At 43.3% G+C, this 18,670-nt stretch overlaps 2 protein-coding genes across 3 annotated transcripts in view; both read right to left on the reverse strand.

Moving 5' to 3' along the window:
- The window catches only part of LOC143958170 (mannose-binding protein C-like), a 586,186-nt gene that overhangs the window by 115,389 nt on the left and 452,127 nt on the right, over window positions 1–18,670 (reverse strand). The gene's annotated exons all lie outside the window — the stretch shown is intronic.
- The window catches only part of LOC143958188 (mannose-binding protein C-like), a 36,498-nt gene that overhangs the window by 638 nt on the left and 17,190 nt on the right, over window positions 1–18,670 (reverse strand). For both annotated transcript variants that reach the window (XM_077467658.1, XM_077467659.1), the window contains exons 3-4: window positions 18,070–18,195; window positions 10,302–10,382 (exon numbers count right to left, since the gene is read on the reverse strand). In XM_077467658.1, the coding sequence (XP_077323784.1) occupies window positions 10,302–10,382; window positions 18,070–18,195 (207 nt within the window). The remainder of the gene's footprint in view (window positions 1–10,301; window positions 10,383–18,069; window positions 18,196–18,670) is intronic.

Here is an 18,670-nt window from a genome sequence, read left to right on the forward strand (position 1 = left end):
TTTCCTGGAAACACATATAATTACAGCTAGTGAAAGAGATTGGTGGCTACAGTCTTAGCCCTTGTACACACGGTTGGATATTCCGATGGACAATGTCTGATAGGACCGTGTTATCGGATAATTCGACCGTGTGTGGGCTCCATCGGACTGTTGGAGTATCCGACGGACCAAGTTTTCCAGCTGAGCTAAAAAAAATTCTGACAACATGATCCGATCGGACTTTGTCCGATTGTGTGTAGAAAATTCCGATCAGACAAAGTGCCACACATGCTCAGATCAAATTCCTAGACCAAAGCTATTGGCTACTAGCCTGAACGTAGTCCCATCGTAACAAAATTACGTCATTCGCGTTCTGAACGATCGGATATTCCGACAACTTTGTCCGACCGTGTGTATGCAACAGTTTTGGACAAAATCCATCAGACAAAATCAACGGATTTGGTTGTCAGAATGTCCGACCGTGTGTACAAGGACTTATACTGACACTGTCTTCAAGGGTACCCGATTTAAAGAATCTTTTAAAAACAAAATAAACTAGACATATTTTTTCTGGCATTAAGGTGCCCTGGAGACCATTTACAATAATCATTGTTTGTTATGCCTGTGGGCATACCAGGTTTTATTTAAAGTGGTGCAACTTAACCACTTCCCGACCGGTGCACGCCGATGTACATCGCCAGAATGGCACAGGCAGGCATATTGGCGTACAGGTACATCCAATTTTAAATGCCGCCCTGCCATCGGGACCCCCGTGAGTCCGATCGCGGGTCCCGTGGACTCGATCGCCGTGGGCATACCCGCAATCGCCTCACGGGCGGCTGAACTGGGAGATGCCGTTGTAACAGCATCTCCCCATTCTGCCTAGCAACAAGTGACGCTGATCTCTGCTCCATGTGATTGGAGCAGAGATCAGTGTTCACTAAAAGAAAGCCCAGCTCCCCCACAGTTAGTAACATACCCCTAGGAACACTTAACCCCTACACTGCCACCCACTGGTTAACCCCTTCACTGCCAGTGTCATTTACACAGGAATCACTGCATTTGTATAGCAATGATTGCTGTATAAATGACAATGGTCCCAAAAATATGTCAAAAATGTCCGATGTGTCCGCTATAATGTCGCAGTCACAATAAAAATCGCTGATCGCCGCCATTACTAGTAAAAAAAAAAATAATTAATAAAAATGTCATAAAACTATCCCCTATTTTGTAAACGCTATAACTTTTGTGCAAACCAATCAATAATCGCTTATTGCGTTTTTTTTTTTACCAAAAATATGTAGAAGAATACATATCAGCCTAAACTGAGGGAAAAAAAAAATTTAAATATATTTTTAGGGGATATTTATTATAACAAAAAGTAAAAAATAATGTGTTTTTTTCAAAATTGTCGCTCTCTTTTTTGTTTATTGTGCAAAAAATAAAAACCGCAGAGGTGATCAAATACCACCAAAAGAAAGCTCTATTTGTGGGAAAAAAGGGACGTCAATTTTGTTTGGGAGCCACGTCACACAACCGCGCAATTGTCAGTTAAAGCGACACAGTGCCGAATCGCAAAAAGTGGTCTGGTCTTGTGCCAGCAAAATGGTACGGGGCTGAAGTGGTTAAAGCCTGACTTCAACCATGATATAATACTACTTCAGCACTACTTCTGCGAAATTTGTAACAATTTGATATGACTTCAGTGCTACTTCAGTGAGAGAGGCTGTCCATGTCACAGGGAGGAACCGTGATGTTATGAACAAAAGTTTAACTTGCAAAGGGTTAATATTTAACTTCTTTCAGGCCCAAGTGGTGCTGACACAGGTACAATTTGCAGCACAATTTACATTATAGTCTATGGCAGTGAAATCACGCTAAAGTCCTGAATAAGTAATGCATGAACTACTTCTCAAATTGCATTACTTAAAATCATACCTATTAAGATACTCTAATGCCACGTACACACAATCGGAATTTCGGCCTGCAAAAGACCGATGAGAGTTTTTGGTAGGAAAATGCGACCGCGTGTACGCTCCATCAGTCTTTTGCTGGTTGAATTACAGCCAGCAAAAGATTGAGAGCATGCTACCAACTTTTCGGTTGGGAAAAGTTCCTATCCGAAAATGCAATCGTTTGTGGCAATTCTGACGTACAAATTTCCTACGCATGCTCGGAAACAATTCGGCGCACGCTCGGAAGCATTGAACTTCATTTTCTCGACTCGTCGTAGAGTTGTACATCACCGCATTCTTGACGGTCGTAATTTCAGCAAACTTTTGCGGGAACTTGTGTATGCAAGGCAAACTTGAGCGCAATCCTGTCAGAAAAGCCGTCACATCTTTTTCCGATGAGAAATCTGATCGTGTGTATGCGGCATAACAGAAATACATTAGATGCATGTCGTACCTGAAGTCTTACTGATGTGACTAGGGACTAAGAGTGTTCATGATTTCCTATATCTTAGTATGTTGTATCCTTTAAGATGTACATCTAATGCCACGTACACACGACCAAACTTTTTGACAGCAAAGGTCAGATGGAACGAATCCGTCGGACAATTTCGATCATGTGTGGGCTTCATCGGACCTTTGTTGTCCAAAAATCAGACGGACTTGTAACACAGGCAGGTTTCCGTTACATCATAGGGGGGCGGGGTCACCCATACGTCACGGGGAAGCCCGGGTTTTCCCTTGCGTCAGAGGGGGGCGGGGTCAGGTGACGGGTGGCCCCGCCCTCCGCATATAACAAACGTCAGGCTGCCGGGATCACGCAGTGTCTCCTCCGTGGAGACAGAAGATGGATGGATTTGCTGCGCTGATTCAGATCAGCCATCGCTGGACCCCGGAGAGATGATTGTCCGTCGCTGGATAGCAAGAGTGAATCTTTTTTTTTATTTTTTTTATTTTTAATAAAGGAATTTTTCAAAAGTGTGTTTGTCTTATTTAACTATTTTTTACACTTTCTTTGTGAAATGGTAGGGGTACTTTTGTACCCCCTTACCATTTCAAACAGGGGAGGTGGGATCTGGGGGTCCCCTTGTTAAAGGGGGCTTCCAGATTCTGATAAGCCCCCCGCCCGCAGACCCCAACAACCACTGGCCAGGGTTGTGGGGATGAAGCCCTTCATCAACATGGGGACAAGGTGCTTTGAGGGGTCAAAGACCCCCCAAAGCATCCTCCCAATGTTGAGGGCATGTGGCCTGGTATGGTTCAGGAGGGAGGGGGGCCCCTCTTTTCCTGCGGCCTGCCAGGTTGCGTGCTCGGATAAAGGGTCTGGTATGGATATTTAGTGGGAACCCCGTGACAATTTTTTTTAAAATTTGATGCAGGGATCCCCTTAATATCCATACCAGACCTGAAGGGCCTGGTAATTGAATTTGGGGGACCCCCACGCTTTTTTATTTATTTTTATTTTTTATCAATGACTTTCAATGAGTGTTCTCTGTATTACAGAGCCGACAATTCATAATAGCTGCGAGTGATTTTAACTGACTTTTTTTCCTGCATAAATGGCACTTTGTGCAGGGACAGTTCTAAGCACCAGAAACATGTCCCCCTTCACAGGCATACTATAGACACCCCCCCCCCCGTACGAAATTTAAAGGAATATTACACTTTTATTGTTTCACTTTAATCATTATTAAAATCACTGCTCCCGAAAAAAACTGCAGTTTTTAAAACTTTTTTTGCATTGATACATGTCCCCTGGGGCAGGACCCGGGTCCCCAAACACTTTTTAGGAAAGTAACTTGCATATTAGCCTTTAAAATTAGCACTTTAGATTTTGAACGTTCGAGTCCCATAGACTTTAATAGGGTTCTAAAGGTCACACAAAGTTAGGTCTGTTGGCAGGTTCTAGTGTGAACCGAACAGGGCAAATGGGCACAAGAACTGCTGCACCATCAAGTTAAGGAAGTGAGCCAAACAGGGCAAATGGGAAGTTGTCCCTGTCAGAGGGCAGAAAGGAGGTTGGTGTCATTGTCGCAAACTACCATTCCTGGCTTAAGCTGGTGTGGCGTCAACCACCTCTGAGCCTGCGCCTGCAGAGCTGACAGAATCCCTGCCCCAGTGTGGCTCCTGTCCCCAAGCACACCAGCTCAAGCACTGCATGGCATCTTTTTGCCCTTAATCTCCTACGGAGAACCGCTGGTTCCAAGGACAAATCAGCACAGAAAAAGGCCACAGAGAATGAAGTAGAGGAGGGGTTGGAGGAGAGAGGTGTGGCAGAATCACCACTAGGCGTGGTGGTGGAACAAGCTTCAACACTACTGCACCCTGTCCTGCATTCTTCCCAGCTGCCAGCAGAGTCACCCAATGCGTGGTGAAAGATAGGTAATGTCCCTGTCCATGCCTGATGGACCATGAGTCAGCTTTAATATGCACCTTACTGCTGACCGCCCTGTTCAGCGAGGCATGAACATTGCCATCCACATGCCGGTAGAAAGCTGGAATCGCCTTCCCTGAAAAAAAGTGGCGTTTGGGAACCTGCCACTGAGGTACCACACATTCCACAAACTCAATGAAGGGGGCAGAGTCTACCAACTGAAAAGGCAGCAGTTGAAGTGCTAGCAATTTAGCCAAGCTAGCATTCAACCACTGGGCATGTGGTTGGCTGGGAGCGAACTTCTTTCGCCGGTGGAGCAACTGGGGTAGGGAAATCTGCCTGCTAGAAACGGATGGTGTACCGATAGCAAATTGCCAGCAAGTACTTGGCAGTGGCACACCTAATTCTACACCTTCATTCCTCTCAGTGCAGGTTTCTGAGAGGACTGAATATATAGAATATATAGTGGGGTTAGAGATCCCAGCTGATGAGGAGGAGCAAGGAGAGGTCCACCTTGTTCTTTGGTGTGGGTCTTTTAGGTAATGTTGCCAACGGGCTGAATGGGAGCTCGACATATGTCTGATTAAGCATGTGGTGCCCAAGAACTTGCTGTCTAAACCACGCTTGATACACTTCAGACATATGTTGCAAATAGCAACGGTGCGATCTGCTGCACACATCTCAAAAAAGGCAACCATACCGAAGAACCTTTTGAATAACGTGTGGAGTCACCAGCACCCTGCACTGGTGGAGCTCTGCGGTGTGATGCAGTCCGTTGGCTGCCCTTAAACTGGTTCCTGGAGGGCATCCTGCCTCATTGGAGATGTGCCTCCTCCTCCTCTCTCCTATCAGGCACCCACGTGGAGTCAGTGGCCTCATCATCCCCTCCCTCCTCGTCATTGGAGCAAACCTGGCAGTATGCTGCAGCTGGGGGAACATGACTGTTTGTTGTCCTTCTTGGGCAACCCCTCTCTCTGGGCTCATGTTACTGCCTTTCTCAAGCTGGGTACCATGATCTGAGCCTTCAAAACGCTACGCATCCTCCTGCAGCATGTACCCGACACTGTGGTCAAACAGTTCGGGGGACTCCTCCAGTGGGACTAGGGAAGGAGTAACTGATGATGACCTCGAGTCGAAGGAATAGGCTGCTTTGGCACCTGCAATGGCAGCCAAGGTAGCCTGGGTGAGAGAGGATGAGGAGGATGAGGATGGCTTGTCTGTGACTGTCTGCTTCTCCTTGTTGGCCTTCCAGACATACTGTCTTTGATGTACTGGAATTGGTACCCAAGGAATGGCCTGCAGTGAGATGTAACTGCACAAAGCTGGGATGTATATATATACTGATTATAGTGCAGCTCGCTGAATCGCCTGCCTGCCTGCCTGTAGTATTATTAGGAAGAAAATAACAGGAATTGTCTGAATTGAGCTTTAGTTGCACAATGGGCACAGAATGTAGTACACTGACTGAAAATACTGCAGTTGCCAGCCTGTGGTATTATTAGGAAGAGAATACCAGCAATTTAGCTGCAGACTGTGCCCAGTATACAGTACACAAATATACTGCATCTAGCTGAATCAACTGCCTGCCTGTGGTATTATTAGGAAGAGAACACCAGCAATTGTCTGCAGTTAGCTTTAGTTGCACACTGTGAACAGGATACAGTACACTGACTGAAAAAACTGCAGCTGCTTGCCTGTGGTATTATTAGGAAGAGAACACCAGCAATTGTCTGCAGTTAGTTTAGTTGCACACTGTGCACAGGATACATTATACGTACTGAAAATACTGCAGCTGCCTGCCTGTGGTATTATTAGGAAGAGAAAACCAGCAATAGTCTGCTGTTAGCTTTAGTTGCACACTGTGCACAGGAAACAGTACACTGACTGAAAATACCGCAGCTGTCCGCCTGTAAGTATATTAGGAAGAGAATAAAAGGAACGGATCTAGCTAAACTGAATACAGTATATATATATATATATATATATATATATATATATATATATATATATATATATATATATATATATACATTGTAAGGGATCTTCCCGGGGTAGGGTGTGTTTGGACACAGTTCACAGCAGACTTGGAATTTATAAAGCAGATCTTGGCGTTTATTCGTGGTACAAACAGTCCAGCAAACAAAATATACAGCAACACCGTGCTTTCTAAGTACAACAAAAATAAAAGTCCTAGCCCGGCTGGGCGCTTACTAACAGGTTCTGCTCACCTATCTGACACTTACAAACACAGCGTCTTTCGCCTGGATGTCGCAGGGTGAGTTTTAGCTCCAGCAGTGGCTGTGCTTGCAGCTTCCTTCAACACACAGATTGTTCATTCCCTGGCTTAGAGCAATCACCTGCAGACCCTACAGAGCCTTTAGCTTCCCAGGCTAATTAGGATCCAAGCTCACCTGATCCCAAACCCAGAACTGGATCGGGGGATGTGGAATGACAGGTCCCTCTACCAAACCTACCTGCCATTCCATATAAACCCAGGCCCGGCAAAATTAAATAACAACTCAGCAGCATATCGCTGCTGAGAAACTGATCCATCCTGGATTTACCATCTCACACTGTGTAGCAACCTAGGTGAGATGTACACCCCCTCGATCACTTCTCCAGTGACATGTCTACATATCCCCCCCCTCTTTTTCAGACCGGAGGGCTGAGCCTTTTGTCCCCACAGACAACTTACCCTCGACAATGCGTCAGCATTTGCCTGTAATTTCCCTGGCCTGTGTTCCACAGTGAAATTAAAGTTTTGTAGGGAGAGAAACCATCTAGTCACTCTTGCATTTCTCTCCTTGTTTGACTTCATCCATGTTAGGGGGGCATGGTCTGTCACCAACTTGAATTTCCTGCCTAGCAAGTAATACTTTAACGATTCTAGGGCCCACTTTACTGCCAAACACTCTCGCTCCACAATGGCATAATTTTTCTCGGCCGGGGTTAATTTTCTACTCAAGTACGTCACCGGATGCTCCTCACCATTCACTACTTGTGAGAGTACTGCACCTAAGCCTGTGTTAGAGGCATCTGTCTGGACCAGAAATTCTCGTTTGAAATCGGGGGTAACTAAGACAGGTGGTTGGCACAAGGCAGACTTAAGGCTTTGGAAAGCCTTCTCGGCCTCTGGGGTCCACGTGACCATTGCTGTCTTTCCGCCCTTTGTCAAGTCAGTTAGTGGAGCAGCAACTGAGGCAAAGTTCGGCACAAATCTACGGTAATACCCCGTAATACCCAGGAAAGCTCTAACCTGTTTCCTTGTCAGGGGTCTAGGCCAATTCTGTATTGCCTCAATTTTATTTAGCTGTGGCTTAATCAACCCTCTCCCAATAATGTAGCCTAGATATTTGGCCTCTTCTAGGGCTAGAGCACACTTCTCGGCATTTATGGTCAACCCCGCATCACTTATGGCATCCAACACGGCCTGTACCTTACAGAGGTGACTTTCCCAATCAGGGCTAAAAATGACCACATCATCGAGGTAGGCGGCTGAGTAATCACGATGTGGTCGCAGAATCAAGTCCATCAACCTCTGGAAAGTTGCAGGCGCTCCATGTAACCCGAACGGCATCACTACATACTGGAATAGCCCATCAGGGGTGGAGAAAGCAGTTTTCTCTTTAGCCTCGTCAGAAAGAGGAATCTGCCAATAGCCCTTTGTGAGATCGAGGGTGGTTATGTACCTGGCGTTACCCAACTTCTCAATCAACTCATCTACCCTGGGCATAGGATACGCATCGAACTTGGAGATCTCATTCAACTTTCTGAAATCGTTACAGAACCTCCAAGTTCCATTGGGCTTTGGGATTAGCACAATTGGGCTGGACCATTCACTCTGTGACACCTCAATTACCCCCAGAGCAAGCATACGTTTTACCTCGGCAGATACGGCTTCCCTACGTGCCTCGGGTATCCTATAGGGCTTAAGGTTTACTCTGCTTCTAGGCTCAGTTTCAATGTGATGATGGATGAAGTGTGTACGCCCTGGAAGGTCAGAGAACTTGTTTTTGTTTTTCTGTAAAAATTCATGAGCCTCCTGTTTCTGTGATACTGATAGAGTATCACCTACCTTGACTGGAGGGATTGGTTGTGACAAATTATTAACAGTATTTGTCGCCCCCAAGGATTCCCTGTCTTTCCAGGGCTTGATCAAGTTTATGTGATAAACTTGGAAAGGCTTCCTTCTACCTGGTTGGTGCACCTTGTAGTTCACCTCACTGATCTTTTCAACAATTTCATAAGGACCTTGCCACTTCGCCAAGAATTTACTCTCAACAGTGGGGACTAGTATAAGGACCCTATCGCCTGGGTTGAATGTCCTGATTCTTGCGGACCGGTTATAAATTCTACTTTGGGCCTCTTGAGCTCTCTGGAGGTGTTCCCTTACCAGGGGCATTACAGTGGCTATACGGTCCTGCATTTGTGCTACATGCTCAATAACACTCTTGTATGGGGTGCCCGCATTCTCCACCAATTGTAAGGGATCTTCCCGGGGTAGGGTGTGTTTGGACACAGTTCACAGCAGACTTGGAATTTATAAAGCAGATCTTGGCGTTTATTCGTGGTACAAACAGTCCAGCAAACAAAATATACAGCAACACCGTGCTTTCTAAGTACAACAAAAATAAAAGTCCTAGCCCGGCTGGGCGCTTACTAACAGGTTCTGCTCACCTATCTGACACTTACAAACACAGCGTCTTTCGCCTGGATGTCGCAGGGTGAGTTTTAGCTCCAGCAGTGGCTGTGCTTGCAGCTTCCTTCAACACACAGATTGTTCATTCCCTGGCTTAGAGCAATCACCTGCAGACCCTACAGAGCCTTTAGCTTCCCAGGCTAATTAGGATCCAAGCTCACCTGATCCCAAACCCAGAACTGGATCGGGGGATGTGGAATGACAGGTCCCTCTACCAAACCTACCTGCCATTCCATATAAACCCAGGCCCGGCAAAATTAAATAACAACTCAGCAGCATATCGCTGCTGAGAAACTGATCCATCCTGGATTTACCATCTCACACTGTGTAGCAACCTAGGTGAGATGTACACCCCCTCGATCACTTCTCCAGTGACATGTCTACAACATACAACACCTGGGATGCATATATATACTAAATACACTGACTGCAGCTAACTGACTCACCTGCTCGCTCTATCTAAAGCAAATTAAATGACACTGTCTCTCTCTCTCTCTCTCTCTCTCTCTATCTCTCAGCACGCCGGAACACACTACACAACGCCGAATTCCAGGCGGCCTTATATAATGTGGGACATGTACTAACTCCCGTGAGGCATAATTGGCCAAAGCCACCTTTAGCCAATTATGGCTCATCGTTCTTACCGCGCTGTGATTGGCCAAAGCATGTGGGTCATAGCGCATTTGTTGGGCCAATCATCAGCCAGCAATGCATTGCAATGCCGCAGTGAATTATGGGCCGTGACACGCGCCACTCCAGTTTGGCGCGAATGGCCCATAATGTTTGTAATTAGACAAACGATCGAATGGCCCATGTTTGAGTCGAACTTGTAGCTCATCCCTACTAAATAGCCAAACTCTCTGCTAATTTCCCTCTAAGCTCCCACAAAATTTCAGATGCTTTTATGTTGTGTGTCAGAGAGCTTGTCAGAAGTTATCATGCTGATAACAGAAGAATGGAGCAGCAGAAAGACACAGCACTTAGACCTTTTAAGAGACATAAGTGAACACTACAGATATATGTGCCTAGATAAAATTTCAGGAATGGGGTTTACAACCACGTTAAATATACGAAACATAAAGTATGAATAAAATACAGAAACTTAGAGGTGGCAACATGTACCAACATGTATGTTGGGTGCTCAACAATGCAAATACTTTAATAAAAAAAACTCTACTTGGGAGGGCCTACCTCAAGCATCATGAATTTTATTCATTCTATCAATCTAATAACTGGTACACTTTAGGGACTGATTTGAAAAGCACATCTTCATGTCTATATCGGTATTCAGTATTACCACTTTTTGTCCAGGAGGACCATTTCTTCTCTAAGGAAGCGATTTGACTTTCCAAATCTGTAATTTTCTTGATCGCCACATCTACAATTACAAAGACAATGTTTATTAATTTCATCTGAAATATACAACCTGCATGGTACTGCAAAATGATGTGACATATCTGCAGAAAATATTTCTATTTATATCTACATCAGGTTAAAATTTGTAATTTGTATAATTTAACTTAAAGTGTATCTACAGTATAACAAAAAAACTTTTCTTGATGTTTTGGATAGAGTGGCATCAGTACTCAGATTCCTTCCATTCTTGTCTAATTAAAATGTTGAGGAAATGAGAAGAACTCTCTAAGCCCCTGTACACAGGGTCGGACATTCTGCCAACCAAATCCGTCGGATTTTGTCCGACGGATTGTGTTAGAAACTGTTGCATACACACAGTCGGACCAAGTTGTCGGAAAATCCGATCATTCAGAACGTGATGACGTTATTTAGTTACGATGGGACTACGTTCAGGCTAGTAGCCAATAGCTTTGGTCTAGGAATTTGATCTGAGCATGCGTGGCACTTGGTCGGATCAAAATTCTCTACACATGATCGGAGTATGTCCGATCGAACCAGTTGGTCGGAAAATATTTCCAAAATGTTGGAAAATTGGGTCTAACGGATATTCCGACAGAATCAGTCTGATGCATACCACACACAGTCGGTTTATCCGACAACACGGTCCGATAGGACACATTCCGACGGATTCTCCGACCGTGTGTACAAGGGCTAACAAGGCCTGGCTTATAGTATAATCTGACAGAAATTTTAACTTTTCCCTACTCCTCTCTATCCAGAATGAAAAAAAAAAAAAGTTTGGACTATAAATATATTTTAAACTGGTACTCTTTCATATGTGTATGATACATAGTGGTATGTTATTTTTACCATAAAATAAATCATTATTATACTGTTTACAATCATAGCCATGCACCTGCATATAGCTTTAGTGGAAATCTATACTTTTGCCACGTACACATGAGCGGAATTCTCATTGGACTGAATCACGATCACACCAAAGTCCGACCGTCTAGAGCGCGGTGACGTACACCAGGTCCGACGAGACTATAAAACGGAAGTTCAATTGCGAGTGCACTACGCTTTGGGCCCCTTCTGCCAATTTTGTGTTTATCTCGTGTTAGTAGAAGTTTGGTGAGAGACGATTTGCGCTTTTCAGAGTTTTTACAGATCGTTTAATTGTTGTTCAGTTTGTGCTTGTGGGGTTGCTATCTGCTTTTCAGTGCATGTAATCAGTTTGTATTTGTTAATTCAGTACGTTCTTGTCTGCTCGTTGCAGATTTTCAGCTCACTCTTTACAGGCCTTGCTGTTCTTCAGTGCGTTTGGTTGAAGTGGTTATAAATCCTTACAAACCACTCTGACCTACAGGTAAGCCTAGATTAAGTAGGTCCAAGAAATATCTCCTAAACCCACATGGTTGAGGAGATATTTACTAAAAGACAGCGGCACGCAGGCGCACTATCGCCGCTAGATATTATGCCGCTGCTAACTGCGATATGCCGTTAGTGGCGGCTTCCATGTGCATGCGCAGGAGTGACATCATCCCTGCTCCGGCGATGTGAGTGGCCGGAGCAGCGATACCAGGAAGAAGATGGACGCTCCGGACTACAGGGGACAGCGGTGACATCGCTGGCTCCTGTGTCAGGTAAGTGACACATCATGGGCTACAATGCAATGCATAGTAGCCCATTATGCTTTACCTTTGCAGGGAGACAAAGAGGAAGTAAACCCATCAGGGTTTACTTCCTCTTTAAGTTCGTTCTGACCAGCTGACCATTTTGAAACCATGTTGCATGTACGTACTCATCGTAGAGTTTTTGATTTGCTTCGGCTTTGTGTTGGGGTTCATTCCTTGCCCCAAGCCCAGTCCATGAACAGGGTGGGGAGGAGTTCCGAATTTTGAGATTCAAAGTCAGAATTCTGAGATTAAAAGTCAGAATTCTGAGATTCAAAGTCAGAATTCTGAGTTTATAAATATAGTAGTCTCTATTAAGAAGATTTTAGGACCAATGAGCAATAATGTAGTAACACCCACAGACTATCATTCTGCAGACATACATGTCTTCTGCTCTATATATGGATATGTAAATGTATCTTAGTTACAGCACACAGTATAGGGAAGCAGGCAGTGCTGGGTTCTCTGGTTCCTCTACTGTATTATTAGTTTCCTCTTTTTGCTGTCTTATCCTTCTTCTCTGTCATCTGCTCCAACAAGAAGAGCCATGCTGGAAACGTGTGTATTGTGTGTGAGTGGGGGAGACAAAGCTTCCATTGATAACAAAACACAATGGCCAGTGCAGCTCTGCACCCCAACTTGTAGGAAACATTGCACTATTGTCCCTACATGAGGGAATTGTGAATGGCTAGAAGGCAGCACGACAATGTGTTTTATTGTCATAATGGATTGATAATGGCAATTACTTGTCTGAACTAACAGAGTTGCTTCACCAACAATTAACCTCATATTAAACATAAAAGCAAGCTCAGCCAGCTTAAGCCCTTGTACACACGGTCGGAGATTCCGACAACCAAATCCGTCGGATTTTGTCCGTCGAATTTTGTCCGACGGATCTTGTCCGAAACTGTTGCATACACACGGTCGGACAAAGTTGTCGGAAAATCCGATCTTTTAGAACGTGATGATGTAATTTCGTTACGATGGGACTACATTCAGGCTAGTAGCCAATAGCTTTGATGTAGGAATTTGATCTGAGCATGCGTGGCACTTTGTCCGATCGGAATTCTTTACACATGATCGGAGTATGTCTGAAGCATTTTGTTGGAAAAAATTTCCGGCAAGTTGGAAAAGTTGGTCCGACGGATATTACGACGGAAAAAGTCAGATGTAGACCACACACAGTCGGAATATCCGACAAAACGCTCCGATCGGACACGTTCCGTCGGAATCTCCAATCGTGTGTATAAGGGCTTAGAGCAGCAGGCTTATATAGGTGAAGACAAGGGTTCTAATCCAGGTGACAGTGTATGTATTTATATTTTTTTAAATATGAGATAGCGAGGGCTTAAATTGTATTTTATCAATATATCAAAATTGATTTCAAGGTATATTAACAAAGACACACTGATATATTGAGCCCACAAAGTTGTAGTATATACTGGCTACTATAAATTAGAGAGTAGAGATTTAGAAGAAAAAACAGTGTATATATTAGGGTGATCAGATGGGAATATCAGGGGGTCATCTTCAGTTTCCTCTGGGGGCAGGTCACAATTTCAGAACAGATCGATCATAGCAATTACTTGACAGGCTAGCCTGGGACTACTTAGAAGCAGTATTACGGAAAATGGGTTTGGGAGAATGCATATTAAACTTCATAATGTCTTTGTACACAAATCCCAGAGCGAGAGTGTGAGCTAACGGGCTTCTGTCAAACGCCTTCCAAATACGAAACGGAACACGCCAGGGATGCCCATTATCCCCCTTACTGTTCATCCTCACAATGGAACCTCTTTTACGCAAATTACGCGAAAACACAGATGTCCGAGGAATCACCACAGACAGCAAGGAATACAAGACAGCAGCATTCGCAGACGGCATTCTCCTTTTCCTGTCCGACCCCCTCATATCTATCCCAAACCTCCTCAAGGATTTTAACCTATTCCAATACGTAGCACATTTTAAAGTACACTTTTCCAAATCCCATGCCCTAAACATAACCTTAACAGAGAGCCAGGTCTCACTATGCAAACAAAATTTCCCATTTATCTTGAAATCGGACGTATTAACATATCTTGGGATCCAACTGCCCTTGAAATTATCAGACCTCTTCCGGACAAACGACCTCCCACTTATCAAAACAATTTCTGAAGATTTAAAAAATGGAATAAGGCCCACTTCTCCTGGTTTGGGAGAACGGCCATAGTCAAAATGAACATCTTACCACGTCTACTTTATCTTCTCCAAACAATCCCCATCAAACTACCCAATTCATTCTTTCTAACCCTTAGAAAAATTACCAGAACATATATTTGGAACCAAAAACACCCCAGAATTAGTTACGAGCAACTAATAAAACCCAAAAACAAAGGGGGAATAGGAATACCCGACGCTACTATTGGTCGTGCCATCTGCAATGAATTGTTGACTGGCATACCCACCAACAGACTAAAGACTGGGTTGTCATAGAGAACTCATTCTCCCCCCAACACATTAGTGGGACCCTCTGGACCAGAAAAACCCTCCTACCAGAAGCACTCACAAGACACCCAACCATAGGTCCCACACTGGAATGCTCCGAACAAGTCAATCGCAAACTCAAACTATCTAAAATACCAGGGCCGCTCACACCCTTACTGTTTAACCCACAATTCCCTCCTGGAATGGGGAAACACCCACTAGCCAAAAAACAACCTGAAACGGGCCTACGTGTACAACATTTAATAAAAGATGGTAGACCACTACCTCATGACCATATAAACTCAGCATGGGCCTTACTCAACCTGAGCTTATTGGAATACTGGCAACTCAGGAATTACATAAAGAGCATTCAAAACACAACGGACCTAACGGAGGCCCTAACCAATTTTGAAAAACTATGCTTAAGCCACACCCCACAACGACATGTTATTTCCACGCTCCACAATATGTTAAAACTCAAAATTGCTCAGGAATAGCGTGCAAGGCTTGGGAAAGAGATCTTAATGTAGATATGACAGAAGGAATGTGGGAGGAAGTATACCGGAATGTGCACAAGAGCTCTTTGAATGTCTCTATACAAGAGACAAATTATAAAGTCATGATGCAATGGTACCGCACCCCCGCCATACTACACAGATTTAACACATCACATCCAAACAAATGCTGGAGGTGCCATAATCCACCTAGTGACCTCCTGCATATCTGGTGGTCCTGTCGGATTATCCAAGAGTTCTGGAAACAAGTCCATGCACTAACGGAAAAAATTACCTACAGACGTGCTAGAATACTCTCCTGCACAATTCCTTTTGCATCTCCAAAAACAAACAATACAGCATACCACAAATCACTAACAATACTGTTAATTAACGCAGCGAAAATGTGCATAACCCCCATATGGGGCTCAACAAAAGCCCCCTCCTTGTCAGATTGGTTCAAAAGAATAAACAAAATTGCAGAAATGCAGGAACTAATTGCAATCTCTAGAAATAACCCACACAAATTCTCCAAACTTTGGGCATGCTGGCTTCACTTAAAGAAATCTGAGGAGTACCTTCGAGAAATGCACTCGTGAACACCTTACCCCCTATGCATGCAGCATAACATTTAATGCACATCGGGAAATAAATTATCAAAGAACATCCAACGAACTAAGCAATAATCAAATCGAACATCACACGAACCTCCCCCTGGGAGAAACACGTGAGGAACCCCATAAGGAACAACAATACATAAAAAGTGCCACTTAGGATTGCATAACAACATATAGAACGTGTAACCAAAACGTTGTAACCCTTGCTCAGCACTTGTTCCCATTCTAGTCCCAACCCCCTCCAACCCCCCCCCCCCCTCCCCAAAATGGAAAAAAATGACCCTGCATCGGTGGTGTCACTGGATGGAAAAAAATGACCCTGCATCGGTGGTGTCACTGGATGGAAAAAATGATCCTGTATTGGTGGAGTCATTAGCTGGAAAGAATTTCCCTGTGTCAACGGTGTAGCTAAGAGGAAAATGGCACTGCATCAGTATCAGTGGGGATAAACTACAGCCAATCAGTGAAGGGGAGATATCGGCGCATGCATGTACATTGTAGCACACACACACAGATTACCTTTATAGTGCAGAGCCCAGGGCTAAGTCATGAGACATGGTAGTTATCATACAGCTTCCAGGGACAGGCTTCTGAAATTGAGAACTGGCCCCATGTCAATAAAAATCCTCCTTATATATACACAGATTTGTAAAAAAATCCCTACTCTCTAATTTAAGCCCCTTTCACACTGGGACAGTGGGTGTGTCGGCGGTAAAACACTGCTATTTTTAGCGGCGCTTTACTGCCAATTTTGTGGCGCTATTTGCCCACTAGCGTGGAGCTTTTACCCCCCACTAGCAGCTGAGAAAGGTTTAAACCACCGCAAAGCGCTACTGCAGCAGAGCTTTGCCGGTGGTATAGCTGTGCTGCCCTATTGATTTCAATGGGCAGGAGAGTTGAAGGAGCGGTGTATACACCACCCCAGTGTGAAAGGGGTCTTATAGTAGTCAACATATACAACAATTTTATCAATATGTCTTTGTTAATATACCTTGAAATCAATTTGGATATATCAATAAAATACAATTTAAGCCCTCACTAACTCATACTTTAAAATAAGTTTAATATAAAATCAATATATTGAATATATATATATATATATATATATATATATATATATATATATAACTATAAAATGTGTTCTGAACTGGACTAAAACCCACAGCTTAAACAATATGAGCCTGTCACTCTCACCACTATGCTATCACTTAAAGATTTTTAATTAGTGCTTTTTATGTTTCATATGAGATTAATTCTCAGTGAAACCACTGTACTAGTCCAGACAAGTAATTGCTATGATCGATCTGTTCTGAAATTGTGACCTGCCCCCGGAGGAAACTGAAGATGACCCCCTGATACTCCCATCTGATCACCCTAATATATACACAGTTTTTTCTTCTAAATCTCTACTCTCTAATTTATAGTAGCCAGCATATACTACAACTTTGTGTGCTCAATATATCAGTGTGTCTTTGTTAATATACCTTGAAATCAATTTTGATATATTGATAAAATACAATTTAAGCCCTCGCTATCTCATATTTAAAAAAATATAAACACATACACTGTCACCTGGATTAGAACCCTTGTCTTCATCCTATATAAGCCTGCTGCTCTAAAGCTGGTTGAGCTTGCTTTTATGTTTAATATGAGGTTAATTGTGGGTGAAGCAACTCTGTTAGTTCAGACAAGTAATTGCCATTATCAATCCGTTATGATAATAAAACACATTGTCCTGCTGCCTTCTAGCCATTCACAATTCACTCATGTAGGGACAATAGTGCAATGTTTCATACAAGTTGGGGTGCAGAGCTGTACCAGCCATTGTTTTCTGTTATCTATGGAAGCTGTGTCTCCCCACTCACACACAATACACACGTTTTCAGCATGGCTCTTTTTGTTGGAGCAGATGACAGAGAGGAATGATAAGACAGCAAAAATAGGAAACTAATAATACAGTAGAGGAACCAGAGAACCCAGCACTGCCTGCTTCCCTATACTGTGTGCTGTAACTAAGATACATTTACATATCCATATATAGAACAGAAGACATGTATGTCTGCAGAATGATGGTCTGTGGGTGTTACTACATTATTGCTCATTGGTCCTAAAATCTTCTTAATAGAGACTACTATATTTATAAACTCAGAATTCTGACTTTGAATCTCAGAATTCTGACTTTCAAACTCAGAATTCTGACTTTGAATCTCAGAATTCTGACTCTGAATCTCAGAATTCTGACTTTGAATCTCAGAATTCTGACTTTTAAACTCAGAATTCTGACTTTTTTTTCAAAAACATAATTCTGTATTTTTTTTTTTTGATGGCCCCATTGCTCTTCCATATTATTTCACATAAACACTCATGATCTAGATATTTTATGCAATCCAACCTTAATATATTCAAATAAATGATTTGTAGACGCAACTATGTGCTCTCATAGATGGCTTTCTCTTTACCTGCATTTGCACTGTCTCCTCTTTCTCCTTTTGCTCCTGATGGCCCCTGTTCTCCTCTTGGTCCAGGTGGTCCAGCAACCCCTGCAGGTCCCTGTGATCCTGGAAGTCCCTGTGGTCCCGCTGGCCCTGGTTAATCAAGTCAATGCATTAACTGACAGAATTTATGTTTTCAATAATAAAACACACAGATATAGGTATATTTAAGAACACCCCTGGTTCTGTGTGCACCAGAACTTGCGAACAGGCAAAAAAATTGTGCAAACACCGTTAAAGTCTATGGAACACAAACATGAAAACTCAAAAGTGCTCATTTTAACCACTTCAGCCACAGAAGGTTTTACCCCCTTCCTGACCAGAACACTTTTTACAATTTGGCACTGCGCTGCTTTAACTGGTAATTGCGCGGTCATGCATTGCGGTACCCAAACAAATTGTGCATCCCTTTTTTCCCACAAATAGAGCTTTCTTTTGGTGGTATTTGATCACCTCTGCGGGTTTTATTTTCTGCGATATGAATGAAAAAAAATATATATATTTTGAATAAAAAAAATATATTTTCTTCTTTTTGTTATAAAAAAATCCAATAAACTCAATTTTAGTC

This window comes from Lithobates pipiens, unplaced genomic scaffold (genome assembly GCF_037356315.1).
Source record: "Lithobates pipiens isolate NorthernLeopardFrog02 unplaced genomic scaffold, aLitPip1_a1.2 Scaffold_59, whole genome shotgun sequence".
Lineage (NCBI taxonomy): Eukaryota > Metazoa > Chordata > Amphibia > Anura > Ranidae > Lithobates > Lithobates pipiens.